The sequence below is a fragment of the Eucalyptus grandis genome, chromosome 1 (genome assembly GCF_016545825.1).
Source record: "Eucalyptus grandis isolate ANBG69807.140 chromosome 1, ASM1654582v1, whole genome shotgun sequence".
NCBI lineage: Eukaryota > Viridiplantae > Streptophyta > Magnoliopsida > Myrtales > Myrtaceae > Eucalyptus > Eucalyptus grandis.
Window position 1 is genome coordinate 5,679,560 of NC_052612.1, and position 19,783 is coordinate 5,699,342.

At 40.5% G+C, this 19,783-nt stretch overlaps 2 protein-coding genes across 3 annotated transcripts; both read left to right on the forward strand.

Moving 5' to 3' along the window:
• The first annotated feature begins 223 nt into the window (after positions 1–223).
• On the forward strand, positions 224–3,795 carry LOC104453005 (2-alkenal reductase (NADP(+)-dependent)). The gene is made up of 5 exons (XM_010067542.3): positions 224–822; positions 1,481–1,658; positions 2,654–2,820; positions 3,044–3,126; positions 3,237–3,795. The coding sequence occupies exons 1-5, from the start codon at positions 589–591 to the stop codon at positions 3,613–3,615; spliced, it is 1,041 nt and encodes a 346-aa protein (XP_010065844.1). The 5' UTR covers positions 224–588; the 3' UTR covers positions 3,616–3,795.
• Positions 3,796–16,025: 12,230 nt separating this feature from the next.
• Positions 16,026–18,860, forward strand: LOC120287238 (2-alkenal reductase (NADP(+)-dependent)-like). Of its 2 annotated transcripts, XM_039300028.1 has the most exons (6): positions 16,026–16,105; positions 16,346–16,706; positions 17,353–17,530; positions 17,807–17,973; positions 18,196–18,278; positions 18,389–18,860. In XM_039300028.1, the coding sequence occupies exons 2-6, from the start codon at positions 16,473–16,475 to the stop codon at positions 18,765–18,767; spliced, it is 1,041 nt and encodes a 346-aa protein (XP_039155962.1). In that variant the 5' UTR covers positions 16,026–16,105; positions 16,346–16,472; the 3' UTR covers positions 18,768–18,860. The 2 variants fall into 2 exon arrangements, with proteins under 2 accessions (XP_039155962.1, XP_039155917.1); XM_039299983.1 differs by lacking the exon at positions 16,026–16,105 and having other exon boundaries at positions 16,114–16,706.
• The last annotated feature ends 923 nt before the right edge of the window (positions 18,861–19,783 follow it).

Genomic DNA, 19,783 nt, shown 5'->3' on the forward strand with positions numbered 1-19,783 from the left:
AGGTGCCATGGACTTGATCGTCTCAATAAAGTCGATCGACAGTGATAAAGACTGGGGTTGAATCTGTCCGAGAAGGCAACCCCATTCAGGAAAACGACCCTCAGACAAATCCATCTTGTTGTCTTCTCTTTATGGAGCGAGGCGTGGATGCTATCGTGCAGACGTGGTTCTGACAGTATGAACGCTATCTGTTCGCGGGTTGACAGTGGACGCCCGACGTCATTGTCGTCGTCTTTTTCTGGGGTTTTTGAAGTTCCTTGGCAGGTTGAGACGGTCAAACGGAGCATGAGTGCCTGCTGTATTGTGTTGATCTGATGCATGAGTGGCTACACTTGCTTGGTTTGTTTGCTTGATGCGTGAGTTTGTCCGGTTCTTGCTTCACCTAGCATCATTGCCGTGTGCGAATCTTGTTGCGAGACTTGTCTGTTCTAGTAGGTCTTAGCATCTCCACCCCATGACAGCTGAGAAACATCACTCCATCTCTGCATATAGAGACGCTCCAAAACGCCGCACCTCTCCTAAGTTTTTAGCTTTCTTGGATCTTTCGCGCATTCTGTCGAGAGGAGAGAGAAGCAGAGAGAAGAAAGGATGAGGAACAAGCAGGTGATGTTCAGGGACTTTCTTGCGAAGGGAGCCTTCCCCAAAGAGTCAGACATGGAGGTGACGGAGTCGACCATTGAACTGACGACTGCGGTCGCCGAAGGCTCCACGGGAGTGCTGGTGAAGAATCTCTACCTCTCCTGTGATCCTTACATGAGAATCCGTATGCAGAAGCTCACCGACCCGGCTGAGAGCTATATCGCCTCCTTCCAACCTGGTTCGGTGAGCCCGGCTCAACTCTTCTTTTTGTTTTGTTCCTTGTGAAAATTTGTGTCGTTTTACATTGGTTTCTGAGAACTTGATTTTGCATGCTTTTGCTTGCTACTGTTCTTGGATCGTTGATTCTCAGGCTGGCTAAATAGTATTTCAGGTAAATAGTATTTCAGAACTGGTTATACGTTGCATTTTTGTCACGACTGTGATTTATCAAAGGATTGTTTCTTTCTTTGTATCCTATTATTGTTTATGGGTTGAGTTATTGTAATCTCTGAGGTACGACCGATTCGAGGCGTCTTTGAAAGCATATCCATTGCTCTAAATGTGTCCCAATAGTTCCTGAAAAATGTGTTGGAGGATTTGGTGAATTCAAAGAACCGAGTTTATGTTCGTAGGTAGAGAAGCTTTCACGTTTTGCATTTGGGTGGTCCGATAAAATCATATTTAACTAGACAACACGGCTTGCTTTCATCGCTTCCATTCACTGTGTTAGGATGATGACTGATGAAAGTAGCTTGCACAGGGTATAGAACAAAGTACATAATTGTTTGAAACGAAACAACACTGAACACGGCTCTGTAAGCATTGTGCCTGTGATTCATCAGAATTGCTTCGAAATTTATGTTCGCCAAATGCGTTACCGTGTGTCAACACATCTGTGCAGCCTGTTACCGGATTTGGAGTGGCGAGAGTCCTGGAATCTGGGCATCCGAATTTCAAGAAAGGCGATTTGGTTTGGGGCCTCACCGGATGGGAGGAGTACAGTCTACTTCCCGTGCCAGAGACTTGCTTTAAGATCGAACACACCGACATTCCCCTCTCTTACTACACCGGTCTTTTGGGTACCCTCTTCGATATCTGCTCTTTCAATGTTATTGAACTATATTTTTCTCTCCAAGTCTTCCTGTTGATGCACACTTTCGACAGTTCTATTGCATGTTTTGCAGAACTATTAGTTGATTGAATTATGCAACGAGTGTGTAATTCAAGAACTTTTTGATAGCTTCCGTTAGAAATTGTGATACATTTTCTCTAAAACTTTTTAGAAACTTCAAGATTGATATTAGCTAGAAAAATCAAGAAAAATCCATAAAAAAAGAAAATCTAGCTTAGGTGGCAAAGAAAAGCGTAGAAGCACCAATCTAGAAGTCTCTAGAGGAAGAAAGAAGAAAATGACAACATTTAAGGGAAGTCTAGAATCAGCTGTACTTTGTCGGTGGAAATGTTAACCCATTGATGTAAGAGAGTGAGAGGAGCAGGAGCATGAGAATATACTCCATATCGTGAAGCTCCTCCACCATAAACTATTATAAAATTATTTTCATAAACTAGCGAAACTATCCTTGTCCCATAAAAAAAATGTGTTTATCTCTTGAACTATCCTATCTCATCCCTTGTCCATCCTCTACAAATTATATCATACACTTGCACAACTTCACTAATCAAAAACTATAATTAATACCAAAACCATCCACCATAAGAGGTCTTAGACCTTCACCATAACTATATGGAGAGTGTCTACCAATACCTCCATCAAATTATTTTGTTCAACTAATAAAATTATTTTCCCCCACATATCGTAATTTATATCCTTCAATTATCTTATTTTGTCCCTTGTCCATCCTATATCATACACTTGCACACATCACTAACCAAAAACTATAACTAATATCAAAACCATGCTTCCGCACGTACACATCCAAATATTTTTAACAGCTTCTCTTCTGGATAAGTAGCGGTGTCTCGTGATAGTTAGCTGTAGCCGTAGCGCTCCTGCTCTTCAGCTTTGGCAAAATTTTGACACTCATTCTAGTTTCTACAAACCTGAACTCTGCAGGCATGTCGGGCCTGACTGCTTATGCTGGGTTTATCGAGTTATGCTCTCCTAAGAAAGGAGAAACTGTTTTTGTATCGGCCGCATCAGGGGCAGTTGGTCAGCTTGTTGGCCAGTTTGCGAAGTTGTTCGGTTGCTATGTTGTTGGCAGTGCCGGCAGCAACGAAAAGGTGATCTTCTTGCATTTGTCCGACATATCGAATTTCCTCAAATGACAGTTGTTTAGGGAACATCCCCCCTCCGACATGGCGTAATTCGGTTTCCCGATTACATTTAGCATCTGCAAGGATCGCCGTGTCGGATGTATATCCTCATCAATCCGCTAAAATAAATGCAGAAGTACTCCCTTTGTTAACTAATCTCTTCATTTCCTCTTTCATTTCCGCAAAATAGGTCGACTTGCTGAAGAACAAGCTCGGATTCGACGAAGCTTTCAACTACAAGGAAGAATCAAATCTGGATGCAGCACTGAAAAGGTTAGTTTGGAACACACTAATGACGATTGAGCGAATCAAGCACCTTACGTGTATGCGCACGAGCGCGAAGCGGACTCCAGCTGACGGTTTTCCATCTCGAAATCTTTCAGGTACTTCCCTGAGGGGATCGACATCTACTTCGAAAATGTCGGGGGAAAGACGCTGGATGCGGTGCTACTCAACATGAAGCTTCATGGTCGAATCGCGGTATGTGGAATGATCTCGCAATACAACCTCGAGCAGCCCGAAGGCGTGCACAACCTGATGCAACTCATTACGAAGCAGGTTCGAATGGAAGGTTTCAATGTGCTTGATTATTGTCATCTCTATCCGAAGTTCCTGGAGATGGTTTTGCCTCCCACTAAAGAGGGAAGGATTGTATATATTGAAGACACCGTCGAAGGGCTCAAGAACAGTCTAGCGGCCCTGGTCGGGCTGTTTTCCGGACGCAATGTTGGGAAACAGGTGGTCCTGGTTGCTCGCGAATGAGTCACTTGTTGTACCTTTTTCCAAAGGCATAATCTCTTATGATAGAACTCTGGAGTTGAAGGTTTTTACTAGCACAATTGTCTTTGGATTACTGTGAGAATAACAAGTTGTGAGGTACAAATTCTCAAAGGAGTGGGGCCTCATAATAATTTACAATTACTTGTTATTTGGTTTTTTGTTATTCTTGCGGTATAGTAAAAACTATCCCATAATCATTTCTTTAAGCTCAACCATTATATTTTTTAAGGATAATTTCAACTATTAGTTAAAAATTTCATGAAAAAAAAAATAATAAATATGATTTGATTTATATCATTAGATCCACGATTTCGAGGTTTTAAATACACGCAAAATTCAATTATGGTATGTTCATTATCTTTAGAGTATTTTCAATTCTAGCCCCTAATTCTGAGGATTCTAATCGATAGACTAAAGTCGTCTATGATTTTATTGCATCAACTAAATCCTTGCTAAGATGAAGAAGATTACTGGAAACATTACGTTATACTAGAAACATTATGTTATATATATATATATATATATATATATATATATATATATATATATATATATTTCATACAAATTACTCCATCCATTAAAAGATATTATGATATCAGGTTTATCATATGTTAAAAAGGTCCAAATAATGTATACAAATCTCCATATTAAACAAACAGAATTGAGAATTCATATTTATATATAATAGTTTGGTTTTAGCATCTCTATCAAGTCGTGTCACTGAAAAACATCACATGTTGGTTAAATTAAATTATGAAATATATGTCGTCTACCTGCTGGTGTCGTTTTCAACTTTGCTACATAATTGTGTTAAAACATGTTAATTCCTCTTAAAAGTTGCCATTGGTATAAAAAAGGATGGCTACTTATTCGTAATTATTATTTTTGTGTATGTCATTCGTCAATTTTTCATGATAAAATTAACTGGTATTTTATTTTTTTGCACATATAATGCATCCTTTAATTTCTCTACTGTAAAAATTTAGAATTCCCCAAATTTTCATGCATTGTATTTAACCGCCCTTTACATTTCCGATTTTCCACCCCTCCATTTTCTCAATATCTACATTTCCCCCGGAAAGCATAGAGTGAAATTGGAATCGCCAAACGCTCCTGCCAAAGCCCTTCGCTCATCCGCCACCGACCATCGACCGCCACCTCGGAAGCCCCATCGGCGCCGCCGTAGACCGGCGGCTCCGTGGCAACCATAGCCACACTTCATGCCGTGTAGCCGCAACCGCCGCAATCGCCGCAGCCGCGCTCCACTGTCCCCAGCCACCACAGCTTTGGCTGAGCGCTTGCAGCCGCCGCCACAGCCCCCGAGTCCGTCACCCTCTCTCTCTCTCTCTCTCTACAGCGACTTCGCGTTCAACTCCTGTCGAACTGAATTCGTCACCTTTTTCAAGCCTTGCGTATCCAAGTAATTGAACTGCGACTCTGAACCTTTGGGATGAATTGGCCCTGTGCTGCGGCCGTTCCTAGTCGGTGTTCAGTAGCGCAGAATGAGTGGCGGCGTGCCAGCCCTTGGCCATTTTAGCGTCGGGAATGCAGTTAGATGTTTCGACTGATTTTGCCGACAAAGTTATGATCTTGGATGGTTTCATAGAGCAATGCTAGGTATGCTAAGACGGGTCTACTAAATTGGTACGTTAAGTGATGCTAGTCGCGGCAGACTGCGAATGGGTTTTAATACAAGCTTGGCGCGTCATATTGTACCAATTAAGTGAACCGGGCTTAGTATGAAAGCACCATTAAGTTAGTATGCAAGCGTTAGTATGGGGGCTCTCTGCCATCGACGTTGAGGTGTGTTTGTTTTTGGCATGATGACTCTTAGGAGAGTTACACGATGAGAATTCTTTTTGCGTGTTTTGTGATGATTGGACGGTGGTTACTGTCGGTGCTCCTTTGTACTTGACTCAGGAGTTGTTCTTCCACAGGACATGGAGATGGAGTATCCCCTGAATTTGTGAGGTTGAGGCAAGAGACCCCCCACCGATGCGGAGATCATTGGCAATATCCTCCCTGGTGAGCCTTCTCTTTTCATTCTCCCTTCAATATCTTAATTGCTTCTGCATGGATATGGCTTTGTGTCACTTGATTCTTCTGTGGGTCTAAGTAACTGAGGCTTGAATTATATTTGGGCATTGACGTTTTTAATAATCCGTACTGCAAATGGTCAGGTTTGCAAATATCATATATCGGTCATTCCATATTACATTCTCTTACTAGTTCTTTTAAACTATGAAATATTTATCATGTTCTCTCTATCAAGAAGAATTTATTATCAGTCTCTCAATTTACCAAAGACAACAATGTGGTATTTGAATTTCATGCTTTATGTTGTGTTAAGGATCTATCCTCGGGGAACCTTCTACTCAAAGGTCAGCATAAGAATGGACTTTATTATCTTAATAACGCACGTACCACCAATAAGGTCCCTCTGCAGTCAAATAAATCACCACTTGTCACGCCTCGAACCCCGAGCGCGTGCTCATCCCTCTTTGGTCGATAATATTTTGCGACTTTTCAGGACAAGTCGCCGACCCATTAATTTTTAAGCACATGCGGAAGCGAAAATAAATCCCTTGACAATAATCATCTCAGGATAGAAAGCAGGATATCAATTCATAAAAGCACACTTTTACAAACAACGAGATTCAGGCACAAAACGAGTTTAGTCGAAAGCCTACAAAAGGTCGACTCTCACAAGAGGCTATCCTATGACATTCTGATAAGACATATCCACCGATCATCCATACTCCTCCTTAGACTTTGAGACCTTGGTCTTCCATGACCACATTCTAAGAACCTGAAAATGGTTATTCAATAACCAGTGAGACAATATCTCAGCAAGTCCACCCACTAAACCCTGATTAGGAGGGAAATATGCTTCAGGGCGCTCTAGTCACACAACCACACAATTAGAACATGAAACTTACCTCGACTCAGTTCCTTCCTGCAAGTTAGTACAATTTATATCGCAATGCATATAATTAATGCACATAACAACTGAAACACCTCATCAATTCAATTAATCACCAGGAACCCGTTCCATGCCATACAGTTTTGGTCTCATAATTAGGTGCATCAAACTCAACCATCATGTATTCCAATTGTTAATTGCACCCCTCAAGGGTACGGCCAACTCAAAATTGGCGATCTTCGGCATTGCCAGCGTCATCTCACCTTCTTTGAGCACGGTGACGTCTCTCAATTAGACGACTTCCCCGAAGGGGCGTAGGTCCAGAATCTACTGCAACCCGAGTACAACCTACTCATAAGTTCGGTGTCTTCTGGCATAGCCAGGCTTCGTCTCCCACCATGAGCACGGCGACGTCTCTTAATTAGATGGCTTCCCCGAAGGGGCGTAAGTCCAGAATCTACTGTAACTCGAGTCCCAATGAATGGGTAATGTTCGGCTTAACAGCCCAAGACGGTTTCTTTTAATCAACACACAACCAATCAATCTCGGCCCAGGACACTATGCATTGCACTCAAATGTCTCAATTAAAATAGTGAACCTGGCCTATTTTCTTCGTATTAGAAATATATGATAAAATAGTCGTGTGTGGATACACGGTCAATTCACACTAGAAAAATTGATATCCTCGAATTTAAAATCCCACTGGTTTATATAGTGTATAAAACTATTTTTGGTGTTAAAACCCAACACCTAGGATTTTCTGAATAAATATCGAAATTCATAATTTTTGGAATTGAATACTCAAATTTCCAATCGGCACTCGATTTGCACAAAGTAACATCCAATTACGAAATTGAACACACCATTGGAATTAGCACGCAATTCCGGTCACCGGCTATCCAAGACTAATTTCCGGAAAATAATTAATAATTAAATTTCTAAAATTAATTAAATAAATCAATTTAAATACTAAAATGCCAACCTAGGCCAAAATTGCTAAATTAAATACCAATACGGACCCGGAAAATTCCCTAACCCTTCTAGCTAAATAACACAATTTATCTAGGCCTCACTTAATCTAATCTAACCACCTAACATGCATAATGCATAATTAAATCACTAAATTAATCTAACTAACCACCTAATTCCTAATTAAATAAATCTAAACACCCCTTGGACACCATTAGCCTACTAAGAAGAGTTTAGTAAATAAACTCACCGGTTAATTGCGGAAACTGGTTCACCGCGACGACGGCATGACGGCAGCTGAAATTCGAATTTTCGGCGATGTCGACGGACACTCGGACCGGGCCTAAAATGGGCCCAACAAATCTCAGTCCAATCTGAGATTTGCTTTTGAATTGGACTGGGCCTGAAGCGGGCTGACTTCGCGGGCTTGGGCCTCAAAATTGCAGGCTTCTGATCTTGTTGGGCTTCATTGGACTGGGCCAAAATCCAATGGGCTGCTCAAGACACTCGCGGACTGGGCTGAAGAATTACTGGACTTCACTAGCGGAGGCGTGCTGGCAGTGAGAGGATGGAGACTCGGTGGGCTGGGCTTCTCGGCTGAGGAAACCAGTGGAATTGGGGGCCGTTCGATCGAAGCTGAAGACGCATGGATGAGCAAGCGTCTCTGGTGTCCAAGGAGCTGAAGGCGAGCTGGCCGCGTGGAGCTGAGGGCGGTCAGCTTCGGTGGTCTTCAATGCAGGTTGATGACCATGAAGACGTGTGCCACGGAGCTGAAGACGAAAGCTGCTGGGGAAAAAGACCACGTGGCCGTGTGGGTGGAGAAGCGGCAAAGAGAAGAAGCAGCTTCGGGCGACGCTGGCAGAGGCGGTGGAGCAGGGGAGTTGGTCTTCGCTGGCGTTGATGAAGAGAAAACGGGAATGCCGGGATGATGATGGCCTCAACTTCGTGGAGGGAGATGGTGCGGTCTGCTGCAAAGGATCAAAGCAGTGAGGTTGACCGCTGATGTGGGGCAGCGATTGGCTCGGTGAAGAAGCGAAATTGCAGAGGAAAATGAAAATGAAAGCTGAGCTTCGTCGAATGAAAAAGGGAATGAGAAGCAACAAAGAAAGGAGAGAGGGAATGGATAGGGGGAGTCGGCCAGCTTGCAAGAGAAGACAAGGGAAATAAAGTTCACAAGGGTTATCCACCCACTTAAATGCATTGTCCCCATTACTTTCTTATAAGATAATTCTACCAATAATCCAATTTTGAAGCCCAAAATTACTGCCCTCTTCTAGTTCCGAATTTCACTCATTTTTGGTCTTTAATTTCTTTATCAAATTTCTCAAATTTGATGTCCATTGTTGTAGAAGAAAAAGGCCATACCATTTCTGCAAGTCCTCGACACCCAAAGGCTCGGTAGAGAGGCCAAAAATCCAATTAATTTAGCCGATCCAAATTTCCACTAATTTCTGCGACGTCCGAAACGGTTTTCTGCAAAAATCTTGGAATCTCTGAAAATTCTTCAGAGGGTGAGTCGACGTTCCTAAAATGATTTGTGACATGACAGAACTTTCAATTTCTGAAATCGAGTTCAAATTCGCGGTTAATTTCAATTCGGCGTGATTTTAGCGTGACCTAGTCTACCGAGTAACTTTTAGGAATTTTTGGTGCAATTGACCCGTGATCGATTTATCTCGAGTCACAATGTACATCTTCGACACATTGGCGACCCTCGGTTGTTGTGAAAATCTCGAGATTTCAATTACGGGCACCGAGTACCAAAACGATAAAAAAATTAGTCTAGTGCTGATCGATGAGTATTTTGCAATCAGGTGGAATCACTCACACTCTGATCACATATCTCAATCAAATCGACTTATCTCCGGTCTCTAATCGATTTTGACAATGTCGTAATGACCATTGCAGATCAACACGGTCGAGCAGTCGATTCCTAGTCGAATTCTCAAGTCTATTGCGTTAAAATCCCTTAATGGTTTCACCCGATAGGCTAGTTATCTCGTGAGGGGCCCTCTCAGAGAATAAGGCCATAAGCGCGTCGATGAAAAGTCAATTTCATCTCATCGAAATTAGACTTGAAAATCAGGATGTCACACCACTAGCTCCATCCTGCTTCATTGGTGAACGAGTTCTACTTCTATTTGGCATGAGTGCTTGGGTCATCCAACTGCCCGCATTACTTTTTCAGTTATTTCAAAGCATGACTTGTTGATATCTCCGTCTTCCTCATCTAGTTTTTGTGAATCATGTCACTTGGGCAAGTCGCGTCATCTTCCCTTTACTAGATCATCAACTATTTATAATGCTCCTTTGGAGATACTTTATTCTAATCTATGGAGACCATCTCCCATTACTTTAGTTAATGGTTTTCGTTATTATATCATTTTTATCGATGCTTATAGTGGATATAAATGGCTTTTTCCACTTACTGTGAAATCTGATGCATTGTCTACTTCTGTGCAATTTAAATCCCAAGTGGAAAAATATTTCAATTGTAAGATCAAGGCCCTCCAAATTGATGGAGGTGGTGAGTATAAGAAATTTGATCCTTATCTCCGTCTTCATGGCATCCTACATCGTCTTTCATGCCCGCACACACAGGAACAAAATGGTCGGGCTAAGTGCAAACACCGTCATATTGTGGAAACTAGCATCACATTGCTTACCCGAGTTTCTATTCCTCGTATATATTGGAATGATGTTTTCCTCACTGTGGTCTTTCTAATTAACCACATGCCTACAACGGTCTTGAGTGGATTGTCTCCTTATGAGAAATTGTTTGGCCAAAACCCCGATTATTTACAATTGCGTGTTTTTGGATGTGCATGCTACCCTTGGTTGTGCCCTTATACTCGCAATAAATTTGATGACAGAACAATGCAATGTATCTTCATTGACTATTCTCCTCATCACCATGACTATCATTGTCTTTGTTGTAGCATTGGCCAAATATATGTCTCTCGCCATGTGATTTTCCAAGAGAACTTCTTCCCATTTGCTAAATCACAATCCGGTCAATTGTCATCACCAATGCCTAGTTCTCCTGTTTGTATTGGTTATTCCTCTAGTAAGCCCCCACAGTTTCAGGAGGTGTCCACCACCACATCAACTCCATCAAGTCCATTGACTATCATGGATGACTCCTCATCACATATTCAGCAATCTTCTGAATCCTCTTCTCCAGAAGCTCCACCATTACAATCTTCTCAACTTCAATCGTCAACTTCTACCCATCCAATGGTCACTCATCAAAAAAATAACATTCGTAAACCAAAGGTTTTTCATTCTACTAAAGGTACGTTTGGTAACGTTTTTGTTCAAAAATTGTTCCAGGGAATAGAAATAGAAAAAACTATTTCTATTCTAGGGAACGATTTTTTAATAGAAGAACGTGTTTGGTAATGCACAAAATTTTTGTTCTTAGAATAGAAAAAGAACAGAAATACGTTTGGTAAAATTGTATAATTTTTTAATATTTTATTTTATTTTTCTTCCTTATGGCCAGTTGCCGGCTGATGAGGGTCGGCGGCCTCGCCCAGCCACGACGAAGCTCGCCGACCCCCGACGAGGTTGGCTGGGCGAGGCTCGACCTCATTGAATCAGGTGAGCTTGAGCTCGCTCAGCCAAGGCAAGGCCAAGCCTCGCTACGGCCAGCGACACTCCGGCGAGGTCGCCGGCCCTCAACGGCTGGTCGCCTACCATGGCTGAGGTTGGCGATCGGCCAATGAAAAAGAAGAAAAAGAAAGAGAAATGAAAATAGGAGAGAGAAAAATTGTTTCTAGGAAGTGTTCCCCGAAACAATAAACAATTTTTCTTATTTCTTGTTTCTATTTCAAATCTATTTCCAAGAACAAAAAATAGATTTTTTTGTTCCCGGAACAAAAGTATAAACAAACACATTTCTGTTTTTTTGTTCCCCGGAACAAAAGAACAAAAATTGTATTCCGGGGAACCAAAAAAGAACACAAACAAACAGGCCCTAAGCAATACTTTATTCTTGTTTTCACTCAAGCTTGACACCAAGTGATCCCACTTGTTTTCCGTTGCAAACAAAGACCCTAACTAGCAACAAGTTATGGCCAGTGAATTCAATGCTCTCATTCAAAATGGCACTTATGAATTGGTTCCTTATCACCCTTTTATGAAAGTGGTCAATCGCCTAAAAACCAATTATGATGGCTCCATTGATAGATACAAGGCACGACTCATTGCGAAGAGCTTTACTCAATAGGCTAGCTTGGACTATGATGAAACTTTTGTCCAATTATCAAACCGACAACGATTCGAGTTGTTCTCTCCTTAGTTATCACATATAATTGGTCTCTACGTCAAGTGGACATTAAGAATGTCTTTCTCCATGGCACCATTAAAGAAGAAGTCTACATGAAGCAACCCCAATGATTTGTTGATCCACATTATCCTGGCCATGTATGTCGTCTTCCAAAAGCTCTATATGGGCTAAAACAAGCCCCAAGAGCATGGTTTTCTTGGCTAAGTTCATATTTGTTATCTATCGGGTTTGTGGCTTCCACTACTTATTCTTCATTATCCATACAGCATTGCTCTAACCACATTCTACTTCTTCTCATCTATGTGGACGATATTATTATTACTTGGAGCTCTACCTCCTCCATCACCGAATTAATCACTCGCCTTGGCACTGAGTTTGCAATCACCGATTTGGGAAATTTATCATACTTTCTTGGCATCGAAGCCCATAGATCCTCTACTGGGCTGTCCCTCACTCAATCCAAGTATGCCACCACTCTTCTAACTCGTATAGGCATGGGTAATGCAAAACCTTGCTCATCACCTATGGCTCCCTCGGCTTCTAAGTTGTTGAAACAAAGTGGTGAACCACTAACTGATGTCTCCACTTATTGAAGTACGGTTGGGGCACTGCAATACCTCACTCTTACTAGGTTAGATCTATCCTTTGCCATCAATAAAGTGTGTCAATTTATGCATTGTCCAACTGAAGATTATTAGTCAGCTGTCAAACAGGTTTTGCGCTATCTTAAGGCTACTATTCATTATGGTATTACCTTGCGACCTATTCACCAATTGACCTTCACTGCATTTACAGATGCCGACTGGGCTGGCTGCCCTAATGACTAAAAATCTACTAGTGGCTATTGCATTTATTTTGGTCCCAACTTAGTTTCTTGGAGTTCTAAAAAGCAACCAACCGTTGCTAGATCCAGCACTGAATCGGAATACAAAGGGGTGGCTAACGTAGCCTCTTAATTATTATGGCTATCACAACTCCTTCGAGATCTTCGATACACTCTACATTGGCCACCACTTGTTCTTTGTGATAATATAGTGTCAATCTATTTGGCTGTCAATCCCATCTTTCATGTTCGAACCAAGCACATAGAAATTGACTATCATTTTGTTCATGATTTAATTAAAAAGAAGTAGATGGAAGTTCGCTTCATTCCTACACATGTTCAAACAGCTGATATTATGACAAAACCTCTATCCATCTCTCGGTTTCTTATTTTACGCGACAAGCTCACAGTGACTCTGCCACCATTTCACTTGAGGGGGGTGTGATTTATGATACAACAATCTTCTACAATATGTGACAATCCCATTAATTGGGCCGATCTTCCATGATTTGTTTCAATTTCGTTGATAAAGCAAATTTTTCATAATTTGTACTGATATTGTAGATTGCTATCACTAATATTATAGATTGTTGTCTTTGTACAATCTTTTTAATTGTGTTTTTCCTGCTCATGTACATATTATAAATATAATACAAATCTCCACACCGATTGTGTGCGATCAAACTCAAATTCATACTCTTTCACTTCCCCGAGGGATCAACATCTACTTTGAAAATGTCGGGGAAAGACGTTGGATGCGGTGCTACTCAATATGAAGCTTCATGGTTGAATCATGGTATGTGGAATGATCTCGCAGTACAACCTCAAGCAGCCCGAAGGCATGCCCAACCTAATTCAAATAAGCATGAAGCGGGTGCGAATGGAAGGTTTCAGTGTGCTTGATTATTATCATCTCTATCCAAAGTTCCTGGATATGGTTTTGCCTCAGATAAAAGAGGGAAGGATAGTATATGTGGAAGACACCTTCGAAGGGCTCAAGAACGGTCCAGCAACCCTGGTCAAGCTGTTTTCTGGTTGTAATGTCGGGAAACGGGTGGTCCTGGTTTCTCTCGAATAAGTCACTTGTTGTACCTTTTCCATCGGCATAGTCTCTTTCGCTTGTGTTTCCGATAGGATCTTCTCCTTTTCCATTGGCAGTCTCTTGTGATAGAGCTATGTGAGTTATTAAGTTCAACTGTAATATTTTTAGAATAAGTTCAATTACTTATATTTCGTAAATAAATAAGAAATACGATTCATCGTTTTGACTTATACAGTTGGATCTGAAATTTCATTTTTTTAATATACACGCAAAATCCAATTATGGTCTATTCATTATCATTAAGAGTATTTTCATTTGTGGCCCCTATTTTTGAGGAATCTAATTGATAGACGAGTCATCTTTATTTTTATTGCATCAACTAAATCCTTGTTGAGATGAAGAAGATTATCGGAAACATTACGTCATATTTGTTTATTTATTCCATACAAATTACTCCATCTATAATATATATATATTATTCCATGTTTACATATCATACATTGATTTTTTTTTTTTTTTTGGTCAGAAGTAATAAGTACATTGATTTTTTTTTTTTTTTGGTCAGAAGTAATAAGTACATTGATTTTAGCGTTCGTATATTTTGACATATTTCATTTTAAAATGTATGTACATTTAATCGGTGTCATTTTCGAGTTTGGTATATAGTTGTGCTTAAACATGTTAATACGTGTTAAAAGTAGTCATTCATGTAAAAAGATTACTACTTATTTAAAATTATTATTTTTTGTACTCCATTTGTCAAATTTTCATGATAAAATTAATTGGTATTTTTTTTGGGTCAATACATGAAAAAATCCAAACTCATACATATGTAACAAAGTTACCTCAAACCAATGCTCTTGCCACAAAAAAATCTAAACCAGTACATTTATGATAATTTTACCTTATGTTAGTTTTCGTTAAATTGAATTAATACTATGAAAAAAAAATCGGTACACTTGTGACAAATGAAGGGTAAAACCTCAAATTGACATGCTCGTCGTCAATTGTTACGTGTCATCCAACTCAGCGATTTAACGGTAAAATTTAACGGAAACGAGTAGAGGGTAAATTTATCGTTAGTGAACCAATTTAGAGTTTTTGTGACAAAATAATTAATTTTCGGTAAATTTATTACAGTAGTACCAATTTAGAGTTTTTAGGTTGGTACCCCACCTGAAACTAGCAAGGCCAACCATCATTAGCCTTTAGCAAGGTCAGGTCGAGGCAAGATGACTTCTTTTAAGACTTCTTCCGCCGAGAATCAAGGTTGAGATTGAGCCTTTTGGAGAAATACGGAGCCTTTTTGTCTCTTTGATTTGAATAGAAATGTCGAGACTGACCCTCCTTGAAGGCCGGTGAGGGCTAGCCTTGCTCGAGGTCATGAGGTCGCCCCTTGCTAGATCCTAGTGAGGGTGACCTTGCTTGAGGTTTATGAGGGCGACCTTCGCTAATTGTAGCTTGTGGCTGGTCACTAGCCATCATCAAGGCTGGGCAACTAGCAAAGAAAGAAAATTAAAAAAATAAACAAAAAAGAAAAAGAAAGAGAAAAGATAATAAAAAATTGAAAGACATATAAAAAATTTAATAAAATTTGTCCACATAAGTAACATGTTCATGCAGCTGCCATCATCTCCTTTTAAAAAATTCATCTTTTCTTGGTTATAGATTCACGCTCGTGAAGGCCCAATAGCTCAAGGAGAAAACATCATGCATAATAAGTTTGGTGCATGCATAAAATAAGGTGGTTTCGTGCTAGGCTAGGCTACCTTGAATTTTTCGAGTAATTAACCAGAGTTTAGAGAAAGACAAAATGGAACAATCATTACAAAAAGTATTGTATACATACAAAATTGAATTCAAGAAAATTACTAAAAAGTCATACATCTATTGCACTTTTGCAAATTTAACCATAATTCTTTTAATTGTGCTAATGGAGTCATAAATATTTTCACGTCTTGCTAATTAAGTCTATCTCGCAATGTTGGCGGAAAATCACTTATTGGGGGTTAAACACTAGGGTTGAATCTGTGACGTGGAGGAAGATATTAACATTATGCAATGGACTTGATCGTCTCAATGAAGTCGATCGACAGTGATAAAGACTGGAGGGTTGAATCTGTCCAAGATGGTAACCCCATTCGGGAAAACGACCTTCATAAAAAAATCCATCTTGTTGTCTTCTTTATGGAGCAATGCGTGGATGCTATCGTGCAGACGTGGTTCAGACAGTATGAACGCTGTCTGTTCGCGGGTTGACAATGGACGCCCGACGTCATTGTCGTCGTCTTTTTCTGGGGTTTTGAAGTTCCTTGGCAGGCTGAGACGGTCAAACGGAGCATGAGTTCCTGCTCTACTGTGTTGATCTGATGCATGAGTGGCTGCACTTGCTTGGCTTGTTTGCTTGATGCGTGAGTTTGTCAGGTTCTTGCTTTACCTAGCATCATTGCCGTGTGCGATTCTTGTTGCGAGACTTGTCTGTTCTAGTGGATCTTAGCATTTCCACCCCCATCACAGCTGAAAAAAAGGGAAATTTCAAAAATAGGAAAACTATCAATACAGATATTTGCCCACAATCTATCCTTTCCTTGAATAGGAGACCAAATCTCGCCAATATTGCCAATATCTGTTCTAGTGGGTCTTGGTATTTCCACCCCATCACAGCTGAGAAACATCACTCCATCTCTGCGTATAGAGACGCTCCAAAACCCCGCACCTCTCCTGAGTTTTTAGCTTTCTTGGATCTTTCGCGCATTCCGTCGAGAGGAGAGAGAAGCAAAGAGAAGAAAGGATGAGGAACAAGCAGGTGATATTCAGGGACTTCCTTGCGAAGGGAGCCTTCCCCAAAGAGTCAGACATGGAGGTGACGGAGTCGACCATTGAAGTGACGAGTGCTGTCGCCGAAGGCTCCAAGGGAGTGCTGGTGAAGAATCTCTACCTCTCCTGTGATCCTTACATGAGGGGCCGTATGCGGAAGCTCACCGACCCGGCTGAGAGCTATATCCCCTCCTTCCAACCTGGTTCGGTGAGCCCGGCTCAACTCTTCTTTTGTTTTGTTCCTTGTGAAAATTTGTGTCGTTTTACATTGGTTTCTGAGAATTTGACTTTGCATGCTTTTGCTTGCTACTGTTCTTGGATTGTTGATTCTCAGGCTGGCTAAATAGTATTTCAGGACTGGTTATACGTTGTATTTTTGTCACAACTGTGATTCTATCAAACGATTGATTCTTTCTTTATATCCTATTCTTGTTTATGGGTTGAGTTCTTGTGATCTCTGAGGTACGACCCGATTCAAGGAGTCTTTGAAAGCATAACCATTGTTCTAATTGTGTCCCAATAGTTCCTGAAAAATGTGTTGGAGGATTTGGTGAATTCAAAGAACCGAGTTTATGCTCGTAGGTAGAGAAGCTTTCACGTTTTGCAATTGGGCTGTCCGATAAAATCACATTTAACAAACCAACACGGCTTGCTTTCATCGCTTCCATTCACTGTGTTAGGATGATGACTGATGAAAGTAGTTTTCACAGGGTATAGAACAAAGAAGTACATCATTGTTTGAAATGAAACAACATTGAACACGGCTCTGTAACCATTGTGCTTGTGATTCTGATGAATTGATTCGAAGTTCATGTTCGCCAAATGCGTTACCATGTGTCAACACATCTGTGCAGCCTGTTACTGGACTTGGAGTGGCGAGAGTCCTGGAATCCGGGCATCCGAATTTCAAGAAAGGCGATTTGGTTTGGGGCCTCACAGGATGGGAGGAGTACAGTCTACTTCCAGCGCCAGAGACTTGCTTTAAGATCGAACACACCGATGTTCCTCTCTCTTACTACACCGGTCTTTTGGGTACACTCTTCAATCATCTAACGTATCTGCTCCTTCAATGTTAATGAACTATATTTTTCACTCCAAGTCTTCCTGTTGATGCACTTGCAAGTTCTGCAGCACTGTTAGTTGATTGAATTATGCAACGAGTGTGTAATTTAGGAACTTCTTGATAGCTTCTCTTCTGGATAAGTAACGTTGTCTCGTGATAGTTAGCCATAGCCGTAGCGCTCCTGCTTTTTAGCTTTGGCAAAATTTTGGCACTCAGTCTAGTTTCTACAAACCTGAACTCTGCAGGCATGCCAGGCCTTACTGCTTATGGCGGGTTTATTGAGTTATGCTCTCCTAAGAAAGGAGAAACTGTTTTTATATCGGCCGCATCAGGGGCGGTTGGTCAGCTTGTTGGCCAGCTTGCGAAGTTGTTCGGTTGCTATGTTGTTGGCAGTGCCGGCAGCAAAGAAAAGGTAATCTTCTCACATTTGTCCGACATTGAATTTCCTCGAATGACAGTTGCTTAGGGAACATCTCCCCTCCGACATGGCGCTAATTTGGTTTTCCGATCACATTTAGCATCTGCAAGGATCGCCGTGTCGGATGTATATCCTCATCAATCCGCTAAAATAAATGCAGAAGTACTCCCTTTGTTAACTAATCTCTTCATTTCCTCATCCATTTCCGCAAAATAGGTCGACTTGCTGAAGAACAAGCTCGGATTCGATGAAGCTTTCAACTACAAGGAAGAATCAAATCTGGATGCAGCACTGAAAAGGTTAGTTCGGAACACACTAATGACGATTGAGCGAATCAAGCACCTTACATGTATGCGCACGAGCGCAAAGCCGGCTCGAGCTGACCGTTTTCCATCTCGAAATCTTTCAGGTACTTCCCTGAGGGGATCGACATCTACTTTGAAAATGTCGGGGGAAAGACGCTGGATGTGGTGCTACTCAACATGAAGCTTCATGGTCGAATTGCGGTATGTGGAATGATCTCGCAGTACAACCTTGAGCAGCCTGAAGGCGTGCACAACCTGATGCAACTTATCGCGAAGCGAGTTCGAATGGAAGGTTTCAATGTGCTTGATTATTATCATCTCTACCCGAAGTTCCTGGAGATGGTTTTGCCTCCCACTAAAGAGGGAAGGATTGTATATATTGAAGACACTGTCGAAGGGCTCGAGAGTGGTCCGACGGCCCTGGTCGGGCTGTTTTCCGGCCGCAATGTCGGGAAACAGGTGGTCCTGGTTGCTCGTGAATGAGTCACTTGTACCTTTTCCACCAGCATAGTCTCTTATGATAGAACTCTGGAGTTGAAGGTTTTTACCAGCATAATTGTCTTTGGACTACTGTGAGAATAACAACATATTGTGAGATACAAATTCTCAAAGGAATGGGGCCTTTATAATAATTTATAATTACTTGTTATTTGATTTTTTGTTATTCTTACAATATAGTAAAAACTATCCCACAATAATTTCTTTAAGCTCAACTATTATATTTTTTTAAGGATAATTTCAACTATTAGTTAAAAATTTCATGAAAAAATAAGAAATACAATTCATCATTTTGATTTATATCATTGGATCCACGATTTGGAGCTTTTAAATACACGCAAAATTCAATTATTGTCTATTCATTATCTTTAGAGTATATTCATTTCCAGCCCCCTAACTTTGAGGATTCTAATCGATAGACTAAAGTCGCCTATGGTTTTATTGCATCAACTAATCCCTGTTAAGATGAAGAAGATTACTGGAAACATTACGTTATACTACAAACATTACATTATATATATTTATTTATTTCATACAAATTACTCCATCTATAAAAATATATTATGATATCAGGTTTATCGTATGTTAAAAGGTCCAAATAATGTATACAAATCTCCATATTAAACAAACAGTTGAGAATTCATATTTACATATCATAGTTTGGTTTTAGTATCTCTATCAAGTCGTGTCATTGAAAAACATCACATGTTGGTTAAATTAAATAATGAAATATATGTACGTCTAACAAGTGTCGTTTTCAATTTTGCTACATAATTGTGTTAAAACGTGTTAATTTCTCTTAAAAGTTGCCATTCTTATAAAAAGGGATGACTACTTATTCGTAATTATTATTTTTGTGTACGTCATTCGTCAATTTTTCATGATAAAATTAACTAGTATTTATTTTTGCACAGATAATGCATCTTTTAATTTCTCTACTGAAAAATTTAGAATTCCTCAGATTTTCATGCATTTTATTTAACCGCCGTTTATATTTCCGA